The sequence below is a fragment of the Hydra vulgaris genome, chromosome 13 (genome assembly GCF_038396675.1).
Source record: "Hydra vulgaris chromosome 13, alternate assembly HydraT2T_AEP".
NCBI lineage: Eukaryota > Metazoa > Cnidaria > Hydrozoa > Anthoathecata > Hydridae > Hydra > Hydra vulgaris.
The window spans coordinates 51865001-51882500 of NC_088932.1; the positions used below are offsets into that span (position 1 = coordinate 51865001).

Below are 17500 nucleotides of genomic sequence, written 5' to 3' on the forward strand. Positions count from 1 at the left end.
AAATATCTGATGGAAGCACAGGTCTGTTATTGAACAGATAATTCCCTGGACGAACTTCTTTTTTTTTATCAGCTCCAACATTAGAGTGCGATGCTAAATAAAACCAATTTTAAACTATAAATAAAATACAAAATATAAACTAAACCCATTAACTACTGTAACTAATAAACCTCTATACATGCGCTGCACTTTTGAAGCTGTGAATAAAGAAGTTATTGGAACTTCTGCCCTGTAAAAACCAAAGAAAAAATTTCAATCATGCATATAATCAATGGAACCAGTTTTGAAAATAAAAAAAACAACAAAAAAAAACAACAACAACAAAAAAATCATTTTTTGATATTTTAACAGTTTTTATTAATATATTTGTTTATAGTTCAAATTTTTAAAAAACAAACTTTTGCTTTACAAAAAATTTTTTAATTATATATAACATATTTTTTTTTTGCAAGTTCTGTTTCTCTGAGTTCTGGTTCTGCAAGCCTACTTTGTTAAAAAGAACTTTAGAAGATGAAGATGAAAAAATATTTTACTAAACATTTTCACATAAAGTATAAAAGAAACTTTTTTTAAAATAAAGTATAAAAATTAAAAAAATTCTATTACTTACGTTTTATGATCAAATGTATAAGTTACTTTACATATTGATGAAGTGATAAACTCATTAATGACAGCCTGTTTGAAAATAGTTTCTTCATTTTTAACAGAAACAAAGCATATGTCAGACACTTTCCATTGTTTTCTCTTTCAAAACAAAACGTTTAACATAAAATAATATAATTATAAAAAAAAAAAATTTTGCTTTATAAATATTTTGACATAAAAAAATACCAAAATTAAAAATTACCAAATTTTTTTGATTAGATTGTTTTGACATCTCTTCAGCAGCCATCTTTGTTTTTACTTCTAAATCTTTGTTTTCACAGTTCATTTCGGATATTTTTCCATTGTGCTCAATAGTAAGTAACTGAGACATGTCCACTTTTTCTGTGTTGCCATAGTGATCATATTGAACATCAGCAAGATAAGCCTCAATATCAATAGACAAAATTGTTGCTTCATAGTAAAGCCCATCACCAGAGTAGGGGGAGAGACACTTTGAACCAACCTTCCAAGTCTTATAAAGGGAAAAAAACTTACCCTCCTAATATTGGTTCATTAAAATGAGGTTTAAAACATTAAATTATACATTAAAAGTATAGGAGTGTTTTAAATGGACCCAATACTTAACAGACCTTTTAAAAAAAAGAACTTAGAAACCAGTTAAATGCATTTCAGTCATTGCAAATAATTCACTTTTACATCTCTTTGCTATGTCTAGGTTTTGTTTACTAAAATATTTACGCATATACATATATATTTACATATTTAATGTGATTTTATTTAGTAATATATTTACACTTAATTCAAAGTAAAGCTGTAAAATGTTATCAAAGTTTTTTGATTTTTCAAAACAAAACTTTTTATATATTTAGTCCAACGTTCAACTTTTAAAAAACAAATTAAAGAAGAATCATCAAACGATTAAATAAATAGAAATGAAATGCTACTGCAATCTATGTGTTTTAACGTATCAAAAGAAAATGAGCTAGTTCAATTTCAAGCATTAGTCACATGTCAGCATTTTGTAAACATAATATGGATTTATTTGAAAATAATCTGTGCTGTTTTTCAACCAAATACAAATTTGCTCTGTATAGAATGTTGGTGAAACTGGAATCACTACTGTTCAAAGGTCTGAACATACTTTAACTATAAGAAAAGAGTGTCAAACTGGTCCTCTTCTAAGTGCCAAATGAGGTATCTTGGTAAAAATATTGCAGTAAATGCAAGATCATTGTCAACACTATTGTGTACATTGCGATGTATTCATTTTAAAGATTTCTTTCTATAAAAATCAACTTCTCAATATGACTTAATCTATGACATAGCAGAAATTTTAGGAAAGAGCTGGGCAAAAGCATCAAAAACAGTTAACATCATTGTTTTTCTGGATATACTCAGCATATACTATATATAGCTTTAGAAAATGGTGACATTGTACTAACAATTTCAATGTTAAAACTGGTTGGCATCACATTAAGATGATTTACTGATGTTTGAACTTTTCAAACATCATTAAAGCCATGAAATTAATAACTTATTTTCATGATTATCATAATAAAATACTGAGGTTTTGAGATGCCAACCATCACATAAAGGAAAAACTCAGTATGTCTTAATCTATGACAGCAGAAATTTTTGGAAAAGCGTCAATGCTAACATTGTTGTTTTTCAGCACCAGGCATAAATTAATTTCAACCAGATTGACAAAAGAATGAAAACTTGATTTTATTCCAAGTCACAAACAAACATAATCCTGAGACACTCAACATCAATCTAGTTTCAGTAGAAAAAAACAGGCCGAAATCCTAAAGTATCCTAGTTTATTAGAAACAAAAAGATATTATGAAGTTAACAAAATTGCAAGCACTTTCCTGAAAGTGGAAAATATACATCCTTATCCTACTGCAAAAGTATTTACCTTTATTCTACTGCTTATTTATGAATAATCCAAATGTGCTCTATTATTCTAACTGAAAATTCTATTATTCTAACTGAAAAGTCTCCAGTTACTGAGACAATATCAGAAATTTTAGTAAAAATTAAAGAAACAAAAAATAGATAATTAAAATAAACATTAAAGGAAACTAAGAAAAGAATCTAAAAAGTTAAAATCCCTCATGTCGCCATCACTAATATAATATAAAACAAGGCTAGCACTGTTGATGTCAATGTCAAAAGAAGTGAAAATGGTGTTGAAAATCGTTAAAATACTGGTGGAGAAGTTAAATTAAATAATAACTTGTGTGAAATACACCTTTGCAGACAGTGTGCCAGTTGGGCACATAAAGCGAGCACAAATGTAAATAATGCAAACCAATGTTTGGTATTATTTGACTTGAAACTTGACTGAAAATTGCAAATATTTCAACTTTATTTTTATAGTCAGGAAAACTTAACTTACTTAAATTTATTGCCTTTATGATGGAAGATTTAAAAACAAAAAACTCTTTATAGCATATTTAGTTCTTACCGAGACATTTTTTGACATAAGTGTCAAAAATTGTCTTGGTAAGAACTAAAAAAACTCGACGCTAAATTCAAAATGTGTTCAAGGTAAGCTTGTAAAGTTCAAAATCATGATTTTCATATCTTGTAGATAACTTTTCTCAAGGTTAACAATAATTCAATAGTGGAACATTAATATTACCCTCATTGCTATGCATAAGTCAATTTTTTATTCATTATATAAAATAAACTTATGGCTGGTCCATTTAGTACAAGGTCACTTCATTTAGTGCAACAACTTTACTGAATGGACCGCTGAACAATTTAATGCAGGTCATACTTAATGCATTTTTAAACAATGTTCTATTTGCTCAATCAATTTACTAACTTACAGCTTACAAGAATATCAGATTTGTCATTAGAAATATTATATTTAAAAAAGTCTAACTTTGTGGTTTATTCAGTACCACTCTTCTCTATATATAATGTGATATGAAATTATTTATAAAATGCAAGGACTTTTAGCAAATAAATTTCAGAATTTAAAAAAAAATAATTATAAATATTAAATTTTTATTTCTTTCAATTGTGATTTTCATAAAATGTAATAGATTTTAATTATAAACAAACTATTTTACAGTTATAATATAATTTAAAGTTCTTATTATAAATAATATAATACTGAAAACATTTTATTTTTCATTAATTAAACTTATGCGATTATGCCATTTAAACATTTTATTGAAATAATGAAAATGAAATTTCACTAGATGAAAGAGGAGAAAAAAGAAAAAAGTAATGAGAAGGGGAATACAAAATTCTTTATGAAAAAAAAATACCATTTTTTTTCTTCTATTCAGACTTCTGTTTTTTCTCTTTCTTTTAGATCTAAAAATAAAATTTGTTTTCAACAAAAATTTTCAATACAAAAATGTTTGAAACCACTAGCAATAATCAAAAAGAAATCACTAAAAATAACCATTTACCGAGACTGAACAGGTTGAATGTCGCCATCATTCTAAAATATAAAATAAGAATATAATGTAAGTAAACTAAAACAAATTGAAATAAAGAACAATTAATTGATTGATAGTAAATTAAATAAATTGAGATAGTATCTACTTTTTATAAAAAACTAAGTAACCCTTATTCTTGCAACAGCTCTGTCGTAAGCTTTTATTAAAACGGTATCATCCCAAACATCTTCATCATCTCCACACTAAACATAATAGCAAATACACCTTACACCTGAAAAGTATTCTTGTAAGAACTTTGTAGGAAATTATTTGTCAATAACAGTCAATAAAACAATAAGGGTAAACTTAAAAGATTCAAATATTCAACTGTTAATGGTAACAACCACATGAGATTTTAAAAGAACTTCAGCTCTTTAGATACAGTGCTCCTCTGAAATAAAGTCTGATTTTTTTCACACATGAGAACCTTGGTAAAAATCAACCAAGAAGATAACAACATTTTCATAGCTATAAACCTTTGGCTTATTTAAGCAAAAAGTGAGTTTAAATATATAATTAGTGAGTTAAAATATATAACCCATAGTCAGGCCTCGAAATAAACATAAACACTCCATACATAAGAAGTAGTGCATACTGATATATTGCAAATTGATAATTTCAAATTGCACAATGTCATTATGATATTTTATAATTGCTAAATTCATATATAAAATAATAAATCCAAATGCAAAATTGATCAACTGACAAGCTAGAAAAATATGAATTTTGAAAATACAAGGATTGTCCCAAAACTATCTAGCCTAACAAAGAAATTTTGAGAAAATTTATTTTTATTTCTTAAGATCCCCTTTTAGTTTGATACACTTTTCTCAGCGATGTTCAATTGCATACCTTGTTTATAGTAAGAACCATTGAACTCTGCAAAATCAACCTCAGACTCCACATCTTCATTTGTAAAAAATCTTCTCCCACCAAACCATTTTTTCAAGTTTGGAAACAGAAAATAATCTGAGGGGGCTAAATCTGGTGAATAGGGTGCGCGAGGAAGCATTTCAAACTTTAATTCATTAATTTTAACCATGGCAATAACAGATGTGTGAACTGGTGGATTGTCTTGATGAAACAGCACTTTCTTCTTTGCCAAATGCATACGTTTTTCCTTGATTTCTTCACTCAAACACTGCAATAAGTTTGCATAACATGCGCTGTTGATGGTTTTTTGTTTTTTGAAGATGCCATAACGTTTCCAGCCGATTTTTGGAGCCAATTCTCCCCTTTTAGTCCATAATTTTTTTTTGTTTCATGAGTGAAATGATGAACCCATGTTTCATCCATAGTTATAAATCAACGCAAAAACTTGGCCTTATTTTTGTGAAACATCACCAAACAATTCATGGAAACTTCATCGTTTTTGGTCGATTGTGAGTAAATGCAGCACCCATCGTGTGCACAGCTTTTTTCATGTCCAAATTCTCAGTCAATATATGATGTACAGCACTTTTTGATATGCCTGCCATATCAGCTAACTCACACACTTTCAATCGACAATCATCCAGTATGATTTTGTGGATTTTCTTAACCATTTCAGGCGTGGTAACCTCATTTAGTCAACAACTGCGGGGTTCATCTTGACAGGTCATACGGCTTCTTTTAAAATCTGCACCCAATATTTCACAGTTGCAAATGAGGAAGCAGACTCCCCTAGAGTAGATCTAGTTCACTTTTAATATTGGTTGGACTGAGACTTTTTAAATAAAAATATTGAATGAAATAACAATGACCAATTTTCACCTGAAAATGGTCATTGTTATGTTATTGGTACTGAAAACGTTCACTATTAATGGTTGTTAATCTAAAAAAAAAAAAAAAAAAAAAAAATTAAATTTCACAGTTATGCTTTCAAAGGTTAAGGTTTTCGGCCATGGTTATTTTTTTTCAAAATTTTTGTGTTTTCTTTGTTAGGCTAGGTAGTTCTGGGACAACCCTCATAATATGATTTTTATATGAAGCATTGCACATAATCTTAATACTTCAGAAATGCTAAACACTTAAAAACCAATAATATTAATGTCGATTATTATATGTTTTTAAAATATTTTTCTTCCATTAAATTAAGTTTTATAAGAAAAAAGGGGATTCAAGATAAGAGCAATTTTAGCAAGCAGAAAAAAATTTAGAAAGAAACTGCATCTTAATACTATTTATTGGTGCATACACATACACACTGTTAGCAAAGTATGCTCAAATCATGGTTGAAACAAAGCAAATTTACATGCTAATTATGGAATCAAAATAAAAATTTGTTTTATTTCTGACATAAATGCATGATTTCACGTTTACTACTCATATATATATATATATATATATATATATATATATATATATATATATATATATATATATATATATATATATATATATATATATATAAATATGTAATGTACAAATATTTAGCTCTATATATGACGAAGAACATATATTTTATATCTTACATGACGAAGATATAATTTTTTTTTTGATCGACAGAAAAACTTTCTCTACAACATGCTTATTAAGCCACTGTCATGTATGGAATTTGGCTCAGTGCACAGTTTATGTATTGTATATATATAAACCAATTGCTGAAAAAATTAATTTTAAAAAGATCTCAAATCTTTTTGGGAACTACAAAAGAAAAATTTCCAATTTTCACAGTGGAGTTACTTAAGGTCAGGAAATAAAACAACACTTTCAGATCGTTTAAACGTTATGATATTGACAAATTTACAGGAAACAACAGCGCCTAATAATTGATAAAAAAAACTATTTTCCAGACTAATACATAAACTAATTGTTATTAAGTGGATACATAATATGTGTTAATAAGTGGATACATTTAACTGTTATTAAGCGGATAATATATAGTAAACACAAAGAAAAAATAGCTTACTTATTATCTATTGCATGTTTTGTATTCGCTATGTTTTTTTTATGTATCCTGCAGCTGTTATGTATTAAATAACATAACAATAGTTGTATCATGCTTTTAATTGGATAAATAAAATTATCATTTGCTTATATCATGCTTTGATTTGGACCAGTAACTAATTAATAATTAGTTAATAATTAACACTATTAACTGTTTATACCCCGTTTAAATTTTCAAAATATATCAAACTTTAATAAGCTAAATAAAAGATTCTCATTTTATTTTTTAATTTTATAATAAACTCATATTGTGATATCAACATGAGCTCAAAAATGCTTAGAAAACCTACAAAGGCTTTAGTAAAATAAATATTTTGTAGAAAAGTTTAGTAGAAAACCCTATAATTAACATGTGAGCGATTTACCAACTTACAAACAGCTTATTCAATACAGTTACAAGTTTGAGAAAGGTTTATTTTATGGGCAGAATAATAAATTTTGACTTGAAAATTGACGAGACAAAAGTCAGTTTTTAAAACCTTTGATAAAAGATAAACCAATGAGAAATAAAGTTTCCAGAACATTTCAAAAATTGTAAATAGCAGAGCTGATTCAATCTAGAAACCATATATCCAGTATAAGTTAGTTAGAAAAGAAACTGGAAATGTTGTCTTTGTCAGCGTAATCTTCCAATTATTAATAATTGTAAAGATAGGTAAATATAATTTTAAAATGATTTTTTAAAATGTTAAGTGATAAGGGTTTTATATGTTTAGTTAGAAATCCAGTACCCTATTCAAACCCCCCCCCCAACCACCACCACCTAAGGTTTGCGGAAACCTTTCCAACAAATATTTCTAAAATGATTTTGATTTAATAGTAAAACATTAAACATTTAGCAACACATAATTTGTCTGTGAGAAAAATAAAAAAGTAATACATGGAATTTTATTTACCAGTATTATTATGCATTTACAGATACACTTCACAAAAATGGTAGATTAAGTAAAAAAAAAGTCAACTGCTTATCTCTAATTATTTAACAGAGACTTTATATTTCATTGACTTGTCACTTTAAATTAAACTTTTAATCTTATAATACCTTACTTGTTTTAGGTCCCTGGAAAAAGAATATTTAAAAGACAAATATTCCAAGATAGGACCAAAAAGATGTTGGAATTTAGGCAGTGTGGACTAAGCAGTGGCAACAAGGTTTGCAAAAAAGTTTATTAGAGAGAGAGAGAGAAAAGAGGCTATTGGAAAGCAAATTAAACAGAGAAATCTTCAAACAACATCAGAAGTTGGTTCAGTTGCAATTTTTAGTGTTGAATCCTTAACTCTAGATACAGCTGAAAGTGACGAGTTTGAAGAGGAAATAGTTGATAAAAAGTACTACTAGACTTTACTAATATAGCTAAGGCTACAATATGATATGAAGTTAGTGATGCTACTACAACTGTGTTAATTAATGCGGTAGTAAGGTAGCGGTAGAGCGCTTGCCTTATAACCGAGAAGTTCTGAGTTCGATTTCCACTACATCCCTGGTAGTACCGCGCTTAACTTGTTTCTCTGCCCAGTGACCATGGTTGTCATAACTTGTGTTTTGGAGTTATAGAGTTGAGAAATGATTGTAACCAACCGAAGTAGCCTCCTCAACTGTAGTAGCCTTCAAGGCCTTGGGGAGGTGAATTGAAATAAATTTAAAAAATAAATTGACCATGCATTAACTAAACATAAGGTAGTTTGTGAAAAACAAGATTGACTAATTTTATTGATACTATGCACCGTCAATAAGTTTTACAGTTCAAAGTAACTGGTGTAGATGGAAAAAAGGACAAAATTCATTAGTTTATGAAATTAACGAATGAATTTTTGAAAACACAAGAAGATAAAATACAAGAGTAATGGGGACCTTGTCTTGTGTTGAACTACCAAATATGAACATCATCTCACTTATACTTGTGAAAATAATCCTTTTTCTGGTCATAACATGTTCTTTTCAGATACTGTTCTATAAGCTTTTATAACATGTTCTTTTCAATATTTGTTCTTAATTCTCCATGTTATATCTGAAATAGATGGAAAAAAACAATGAACTTAAAAATTATTCTTCAAAAAAAGCTTTTTTATACAATAATAAACTTTATCAACAAACAAGATAACAGAGTTCAAAATGGTATTGATAAATCTTCTGAGTATTTTCTACTGCTGCTGTCAAGAAAACTTCTATGCTACGCTATTAGATGAAGTTGTAAGAGATTGTGCTCTTAATCAAATCCTGCAAATAAGGTATCCAGGAAAATTAATTCAGATTTCAAGCTTAAAATCAAAGTTAAGGAAGTTAAGCCCTTGCTTTTCAAAGCGGATGTTTGGACCATCCTAATTAAGGTTTCTTCGATAAAAATTAAGCTTCCTATTTCAGTTTTTGTTTCTTCAAATAAGTCACTACAAGCTATTCAAACCGGTAACAAACTCTCTCTTACTGACCTGCCAAAAAATTTCCAATTAGTAGAGAGAACTGTAAAACCCATATCTGAAGCTTCTAAAAAGTTTTATGGACGGATGAAAATACTTTTTTTAGGCTAAAAACCAAAGCAGAACCAAAAATAAGAAAAATGCAAAAAAGTCATACATATATATATTTTTTATACTTTCTTCAGACTAATATTACAAACACGTATGTTACAAATATATATTGAAATCAAAAATTATTTTTTAAGACTTTGAGAAGGGAGGAAGACTATAAAAAAGTTACTTTAATAAATGTTAGAAATTTTGAATAATAAAGACTTCATTTAAAAGAAAATAAGTTTTTAAACAAAAAACGTTAAAGTTGCAGTGTTAAATATATATGTACCTGCGTATGCTAAAACGCCCCAAATAGAGCCGGTGAGAGTTTGTTAAAAATGTGTGTTGTTTTGTTTTTCCCAACTTTCCAAAAATAAAAAAAGTCCTAGTTTACTCACATTTGCAAACTAAGTTACATTTTCGATGACTGGTTCTAATAAATTTCATTGTTCATGGGAGAGTGTGTGTCATACACCCTTTTTTACAACCCTGGGCACAACTACTTTTAAACACCACCAATTTTAAAGAGATGTCCGTAAACATTTGACTTGAAAACTTGAAAATTGCTTCATAACTAAGCATTTTAAAAAATACTTAACTCTTTTTAATATTTGAGAAAAAACACAAATATATGAAAACTTTAAAGTAATTTTCCAAAATGATTATAACTCCGAATTGTCTAATTTTTTTGGATTTATGTCTATATTTATGAGTCACATTATTCTCAAAGTAAGCTAATGTGTTGAGAAAAAAGGTGTGTTTAGACAGTGGCTTAAAGTTTATGTTATGTTACTTTTTTATTAGTTTTGTTTTACCAAACAAATGCAACAATAAAATAAATAAACCAGAAAATGTTGTGAAAAAAACTTTTTATTTCATTTCCATTTTTAGTTTCTTTTCAATTCAACTGTTGTTTATAACTATTTTATTAATTTATATATTAGTTTGGTAATTTTCTATAAAAACATGCATAAACTTAATTATGATGACCACAATAGTCAAATTTAATGCCTTTTTAGATATTTTGATAGTCTAAAAGTTAAGATATAGAGAAATGGGTGAAAGTAAGTAAGTGAAGCAACAAAGTGGTAAATAATAGGTATGAGAGATCGAGGATAAAGGATGTGGTATGAAGGATGAGATATGAAGGATCAGTAACAGAAAAATAGCAAGAAAATAAAAAATTTCAGAGAACTGCGTCAAAAATACTTTGAAAACATTTAAAACAATAATTTGCGTCCAATGTCATGCAGATTAAAAAAGACTACAGAACACTATAACAGTTTTATATTTTGTCAAGTAAGAGCTAATCTAAGGTTAAGTTATTATGAGCTTACCAACACATTTTAAAAAAATCTCAAAAGTATTATAACTGTTTTTTAGCACAAAGAGACTCTAGGATTGTTGGTATTTGGGGTTGCTTTAAATTTAACAGAGTAGGTGTGTAGCAAATTTATACGAGCTAATAACACACTATAAAATTGTATAGTTTCATCAGCATACAGCATGTATTGATTGAAACAAATAGTGGCAGTTTCAGCAAAATATAGTGCCTGTACACACAGCTTGTACAGTCAAAGCATGGATGAAAAAAACAAAATATGTTTATTACCTTGGCCAGCTCAATCATTACATTTCAGGTTTCTTTAGGTTTGGATGGATAAAAAAAAAATAGTCAAGGTAAAAAACAAGATTCATAAGTAGCCTAAAACAAGAACTAGATGCTAGTTGTGTAGCTTGTAAAAAAGCAGGTTGTAATAAACTGATGCAAAGATGTGTAGCTAGCAAAAAAGCAGGTTGTAACAAACTGATCCAAAGGTGTGAAGCTTGCAAAAAAGTTGTAATAAATATCGAACAACTAGTTTAAATAACTTGTTTAGTAGTAATTTATTTTTATTGGTGCAAATTTTAATATATTGCAGGTTTTTTATTGGTAATTTTTGTTACTATGTTTAATAATGTTTTTATATACAATTTAATGTTATATTAGTATGTAAAATTTAACAAAAACTTTTCTTGCAAAAAATCAGTTCAGTATCTTCTTTAGTTTTCACTTGATGATACTTTGTATTAGCTTTAAGCAACAAAATCTTAATGCACCTATTAATTTGAAAGCACTGTATATATCTATGTGTATAGCACTGTATATATCTATGTATTTAGCACAGTATATATCTATGTATATCTATCTTTTAGATTTGTTTTAGGTTGTGTTCTTAATAATTTTTAAATTCTAAATAATAAAAAAAATAAATTACAGAAATGAAATGGTTAAAATATATTAAACTTACAAGAGGTATACTTGATCTTTTCCAAACGATGCCAGATTCCCTGTCAGCCATATTTAATGTTTAAACCTGCCTAAAATTTATCTTTCTAAAACTAAATGAAGATATAAACAGAAAAAACAAATTAAACACAAAAATTGAAATTTAATTACATTACTTACTTGCAAATAATAACTACCCAAAAAATGACAACAGCATACCATCAGGAGTAAGAATAAGATAAAGACAATAATTAGAGGCAACCTTAAAAGATGCTTACTTAGTAAGCAACCTTAAAAGATGCTTACTTAGTAAGAAAAATGTTATTATTTATCAATATAATATTACAATAATTATCAGCAGTAACTAAGTTTTGTTTGAGTTAAACTTCACCACGCAAGCCTCAAGCTGTTACAAAAAAGAGATCAAATTTAAGAATAGCTGCAAAAGTGACCAAAAAGTGTCACATAGATAAAAGTAAGAGATACATACTTAAATACACATGTATAATATAAGTATAAATGTAGAGATACACACTTTTATAATGTAAATCTATCTCCTATAGTGTATATAGATATATATTTGTCGCCCATTCCTTTGGATTTTCTACTAAATCTAAAAGATTTGAATCTGCAGAAAAATAAACATTATTTCAATGCAAATTATCAAAAAACCATTGTAAATTTTCTTAAAAGTTAAATAAAAACAATATTAACAAATTCTCTGTTTGTAAAAGTAAAAAACAATAAAACTATTTTTTAACTATATATAGTTTTATTATGTTATTAATTATTATTTCCTGTATATTTTTACACTTTTGCTTAAAATAATGACTATTTAAATTTAACTATAAATACTTATCTATTAAGTGTATAACCAAGTAAAGCACTTAAAAACAACTTTTTTTATAAATGGTATGGCAAATGCCAGATCAACGAGAAGAGATTTTTAAAAAGATTTTTAATGAAATTGATTTTAAAATTGTTTAATACTTGCAAATTCACTATTTAAAACTAAAAAAAAAAAAACTTTTTTCATAACTTCATGTGAATAAAAAAATTCATTTAAAAATCATATTTTTAATCAGATGATATACAATCAATTTATACATCAGTTTAATATATGTACAAAAACCTATAAACATTTGTACTCTTATAAACTCCGTAAATGTTTATGAAAACGTATTTAGAAGTTTTTTACAAGTAAGCAAAATATAAATCAAAAAAAAAAGATAAAAATCTTTTTCATATTACATCATAATAAAACTCAAGTTTCTGAACATAAACCAATATATTTTATGAATGTCCTTAAATAAATGGCTTCTACATATCTTTTTATGAAAGCATTATTCGTCACTAATATCAATAACACTAGCTGATGACATTAAATTTCTTGATGAATTACTTGTCGGTTGGCCGAGAAAACCAACTTGATCAAGATACATAGCGGCTGCAATCTAAAAAAAAAGAGAAGCTGTAGCAACGACTGCTTTACTTAAAAGAGTAACACTTTTTAAAAACTATAGAAAATAGTTTATGTATTCTTTTAAATCTAAACACCCATAGTTCACACTTGTGTCTTGTTAACACCCATGGTTTATACTTGTATGCATTGAACAGATTTCAATAATGCTATTTTCTGACTTAAATATGAGATTATGGAAAAGTTTTTACAACCAGATGTTTTTTCTGACATAAACCTGTTATGCAGATCAGTACTGAAAACTATTGTGATACCACAAATAACTTTACAAAGTTTAAAAGCTCCTCTTAACACTAACTACAATTGGGGTTTATATATATTTTTCTTCTTATAAATTCCTTTTATCCCTGCTCTGGAGATTCACCTAATTATATATCACATAAATAAAATTGATGCTAGGGATCATGCTGTATTAAAGAAAGCATACTAGTATTAAAGATTTTTTTTTGTTTCAAATAATTTGGTAATATAAGTATAACAATGAGGATCCTACTAGATTTAGGAAACTTAAAAAATAGTCAAAAAAGTTGATTATTAAAAACATTTTTTAACCTTTTTTTTTTTCAATTTAACAAATGTCAAACCTGACAATTTTTTTGTTCTAAAATCTAATAGAAGCACATAGAACTTTTGACTAGAAATAAATAAGTTATTAACTTCTTGTGTAACAAACAATAAAACAAGCACATAAAAAAAAAACTTGCGAAAATTAATATACTTTTTTGAGATTTTGGCATGAGGTTTGAAAAAAACATTTATCGAAATGAATATTTTTGTTAGACCTTATGCAAAAATACTCAAAAGTTATGTATTTTTTTATACTCACTCTATCTTCATGTGGCAAAAGATTGTAAAGTTCCATTCCTAAATATAGAAAACATAATAAAGGCAATAATAAATGGGTTGTATTAAAAAAAAAAGAAAAAGTAAAAATGTTAATAAAAATCATGTAAAATAAAATATAAACATAATTATCAGTAAAATTAAAACTACAACTTTATTATTGAAACCTCAAATTTCTATTAAACATTTTATCACCTTGCAACTCTGGATCCTGAAACTGTACTGATGATGATGATGGAGGTGGTGATAGTGGAGAAAGAAGAGAATCGTTTTTCTGGCATTGAGTATTTCTATGAAGGTGAAATAAGAAGGGATAAAAGTTATTATACTTCAAAGATATATACAGTCTTCGAAACTCAGTTTGTTTTCTTTGCAAAATATTGCCAAGAACTATAATCAAAATCTTTATTTGACTCAACTTCTCATTTGCAAAAAACCTAACCAATTATCTGGTCTGTGTTTTTAACATTGTTTTTTTTCTCAATTTCAAAAAACCTCATTATTTGCAAAGTGAAATTTTGAAGGCTGTACATAGATAAAAACTTAAACTAAACTTAATTTAATGAAAAAAAACCAAAAAAAAAAACCATTCTTTTCTGGGTATGAAACGCTATGCAAATGCAAGAATTTATGTGTATAAGAATGTTTGATTTTGATAATTTGGCATTATATGCACCCCCAAGTTTTATAAAAAGGATAAAAACAATTTTGAAATGACTTTTCTTATTATAAAACAATAATATTTTATATAAAACAATCAACAAATAAATTGAGGGATATTGAATTGGTGAATTCTGCAGAAACACTTAGATGACTCATGAAAAAGTTATGAAAATGTAAGAAGATTTTAAATATTAATGTTGTAAGAGTAAAGTTAAGTAAGTTAGTAAAAGGGAGTTTACACAGCAATTAATTGCACATGTTAAAAGTTATTTAATACGTGCAATTTACTTAAGTTAAGTAGTTTGTTAACGAGGGGCTTAAAATTTAATTTAGAAATGGTAAAATATTTTGTGGAATAGTCAAAAACAACTATTTTTCTAAATGAAATAAAAATTTAAAATCATAAAAAATTTTTGGTTTTCGGAATGTTTTTCAACCAAAGTCTAGCTTCTAACTGATAAAAACTTACCGTTATAAAACTTACCATTATAAAAAGAACTGAAATTTCAGTATCAGTTTAAATTGAAATTTCAGCAGAAACCAATACTGAAACAGAATTTGGGTTGATAAAGTCAATAAAGTTAAAATGGATCCATTGTGCAAAATGGTTTATTGATACAAAGTTAAAATTCACAACAATAACAACTGTTTTGAAACTGTCAAAACAGATAATGAATTATTGTTGATTGCCATAGGATCATGTAGCATGTTTTTTTTTATATTTCTTCATATATTTTTGATTAAAAAAAACAAAAAAAACAACCTGATAATTAAAAACAGCTTTTATCTAAAAACTAACTTTTAAAAATATAAGGTAACTTGACCAAATATTGGCCACACATTTTCAATATATGGGTTTTTTGCTGCTTTCTAAGCTAATGCTTTAGGCTTATTATCATTTGATAGAATAGAAAAATTGGTAATAGGTTGAATATGCTTTCTAATATTTTAGTTTAAAATGCGTAGAAAATTAAAAGATTTTATTTAAACTTTAACAGCGTGAGTAATCTTTAATAATTCTGTTATATTTTGAGAAACTTACTTTGTTTACAAAAAATTTTTTATATGGATTCTAATGTCATATAACGCAGAATAGCAGATAATCATAACTGACACAGGATTACAGATAACCACGACTGACAGAATAACAGATAATCATGACTCAGAACAGTTAAAAAGATAAAAAAAAAAAAAAAAAAGCAGTTGCAGTTTTCAAATTCTTGTGACATGAGTATAATATAAACTTCTTTTAGCACAAAGCCAAAAAATACTATTATTTTTAATTTGTTGCAATAATCTATGATAATTATTTCATCATATGACAGAGCTATAAAATTATCTTGGGTAAATATCAATAATTGATTTTTTGTATACAATATTTTACCTTCATATCAAAAATAAATTAAGCAATGAAAGAAAACTGTTTTACCTGGTCTTGCCTACCCAGTCCCCTATCAAAAACAGTTGTTTTTTAAATTAGGCCTTCATATATTTTTGTAAGATGTTGTTTTTGGTAGGTGATCATCTAAACATTGTTATCATTTTTAGTACCTTTTTAATGACTGGCTCCATAATAAACTTTAGTTAATTCACTTTGAGGTCTTATTTTTTCCTGATTGTAGTCTATTATATCTTCCTCAATTGATTGTAGTCCGTTATACTCTTCCTCAATTCCTTCTTCCTCGGACTAACCACTGTCAGAAAATTTGTCTTCAAATTATGGCTTCTTTGTTATAAATTCTTAATAAAATCTTTTTGTAACAAACATCAACTACTGCAAGTTGTGCAGTAATTGATTTTGCATGTTGTGGGCAAAACATAACTGTTTATTAGCAGCCAGCCTCCTTACAACTTTATTCATAAAACTTGCAGCATAGGTCATTAAATCTACATGTTATTGTGTAAACTGTGATTTTTTCTAACAATTCAATGCAATTTTCAGATGGCATTGAACCTGTTATTTGCAATAAACCTAAACTATAAAACTGATAATTTTATCTATGAACATTAATATTCATTTAACAACAAACTCAAAAAGCATCCACTTGTCCAAGGACAAAGAAAATCTCGTTCTTACTCTGAATTATATTTTCTTATATGCTTTAATTTGATGAATTGTTCCTAATCTCATTTTTTAGTCTATTATATAATTACAAATTTTGTTTACTGACTAAGACAGATTTCTTATAAAGGAAAAAAGTATCTGGACAAACTATTTTTAGATGTAATTCTACATTAAATGAACAAAACCTCATACTGTTCAACCCTCGGAATTAGGGTCAGCATTCGGCAATGCCAACCAAACTGCCGACTTGTTTGAGGTCGGCAAAAAATTGCCACCCTAATTTCTATGTTTTATGGGTACCCCTTTGTGTCAAATTTTTGTTGTCGACCTCTAACAGTTTGAGGTTGGGAATATATTGCCAACCTCATTTTTCCTAATTTCAAGGGTTGTACTGTTATATATTTTTGTAGCTCTTGACAAGCTCTATCTTAGTGTACTATCAAACAAGACAAAACAAAAATATACTCCAATGGTTCAGATGGTAGACATTGGACATTGACAAGTCCAGGTGAATTAATACAACAAAAGCATGTTACAGATAATAAAGCATGACAAGTATGTCATGGCCTGGGGATGCTTCAGTTGGAATGGTGTGAGGCATATTCATGTTATAGAGGATACATTGATTTCTCCTAAGTATGTTATAATACGTTCAAACCATATGCTACCATCTGCTC

The 17500-nt window shown here is 27.4% G+C and overlaps 2 protein-coding genes across 4 annotated transcripts in view; both read right to left on the bottom strand.

The window, feature by feature from the left end:
- LOC100203775 (survival motor neuron protein) overlaps nt 1-11945 on the bottom strand; it is a 30669-nt gene extending 18724 nt beyond the window's left edge. The window contains exons 1-8 of one of the 2 annotated variants that reach the window (XM_065816689.1): nt 11795-11945; nt 4196-4270; nt 4038-4069; nt 3891-3939; nt 848-1030; nt 611-744; nt 171-229; nt 1-93 (exon numbers count right to left, since the gene is read on the bottom strand). The exon at nt 1-93 is cut by the window's left edge and continues 32 nt beyond it. In XM_065816689.1, the coding sequence (XP_065672761.1) occupies nt 1-93; nt 171-229; nt 611-744; nt 848-1030; nt 3891-3939; nt 4038-4069; nt 4196-4270; nt 11795-11845 (676 nt within the window). In that variant the 5' untranslated portion in view covers nt 11846-11945. Of the gene's footprint in view, nt 94-170; nt 230-610; nt 745-847; nt 1118-3890; nt 3940-4037; nt 4070-4195; nt 4271-11794 lie in introns of both variants that reach the window. The other variant, XM_065816688.1, reaches the window with a different exon arrangement.
- Nucleotides 11946-12829: 884 nt separating this feature from the next.
- Nucleotides 12830-17500, bottom strand: part of LOC100211745 (E3 SUMO-protein ligase PIAS2) — a 42748-nt gene continuing 38077 nt past the window's right edge. Inside the window, exons 15-17 of one of the 2 annotated variants that reach the window (XM_065816695.1) lie at nt 14291-14385; nt 14079-14116; nt 12830-13226 (exon numbers count right to left, since the gene is read on the bottom strand). In XM_065816695.1, the coding sequence (XP_065672767.1) occupies nt 13116-13226; nt 14079-14116; nt 14291-14385 (244 nt within the window). In that variant the 3' untranslated portion in view covers nt 12830-13115. The remainder of the gene's footprint in view (nt 13227-14078; nt 14117-14290; nt 14386-17500) is intronic. The other variant, XM_065816696.1, reaches the window with a different exon arrangement.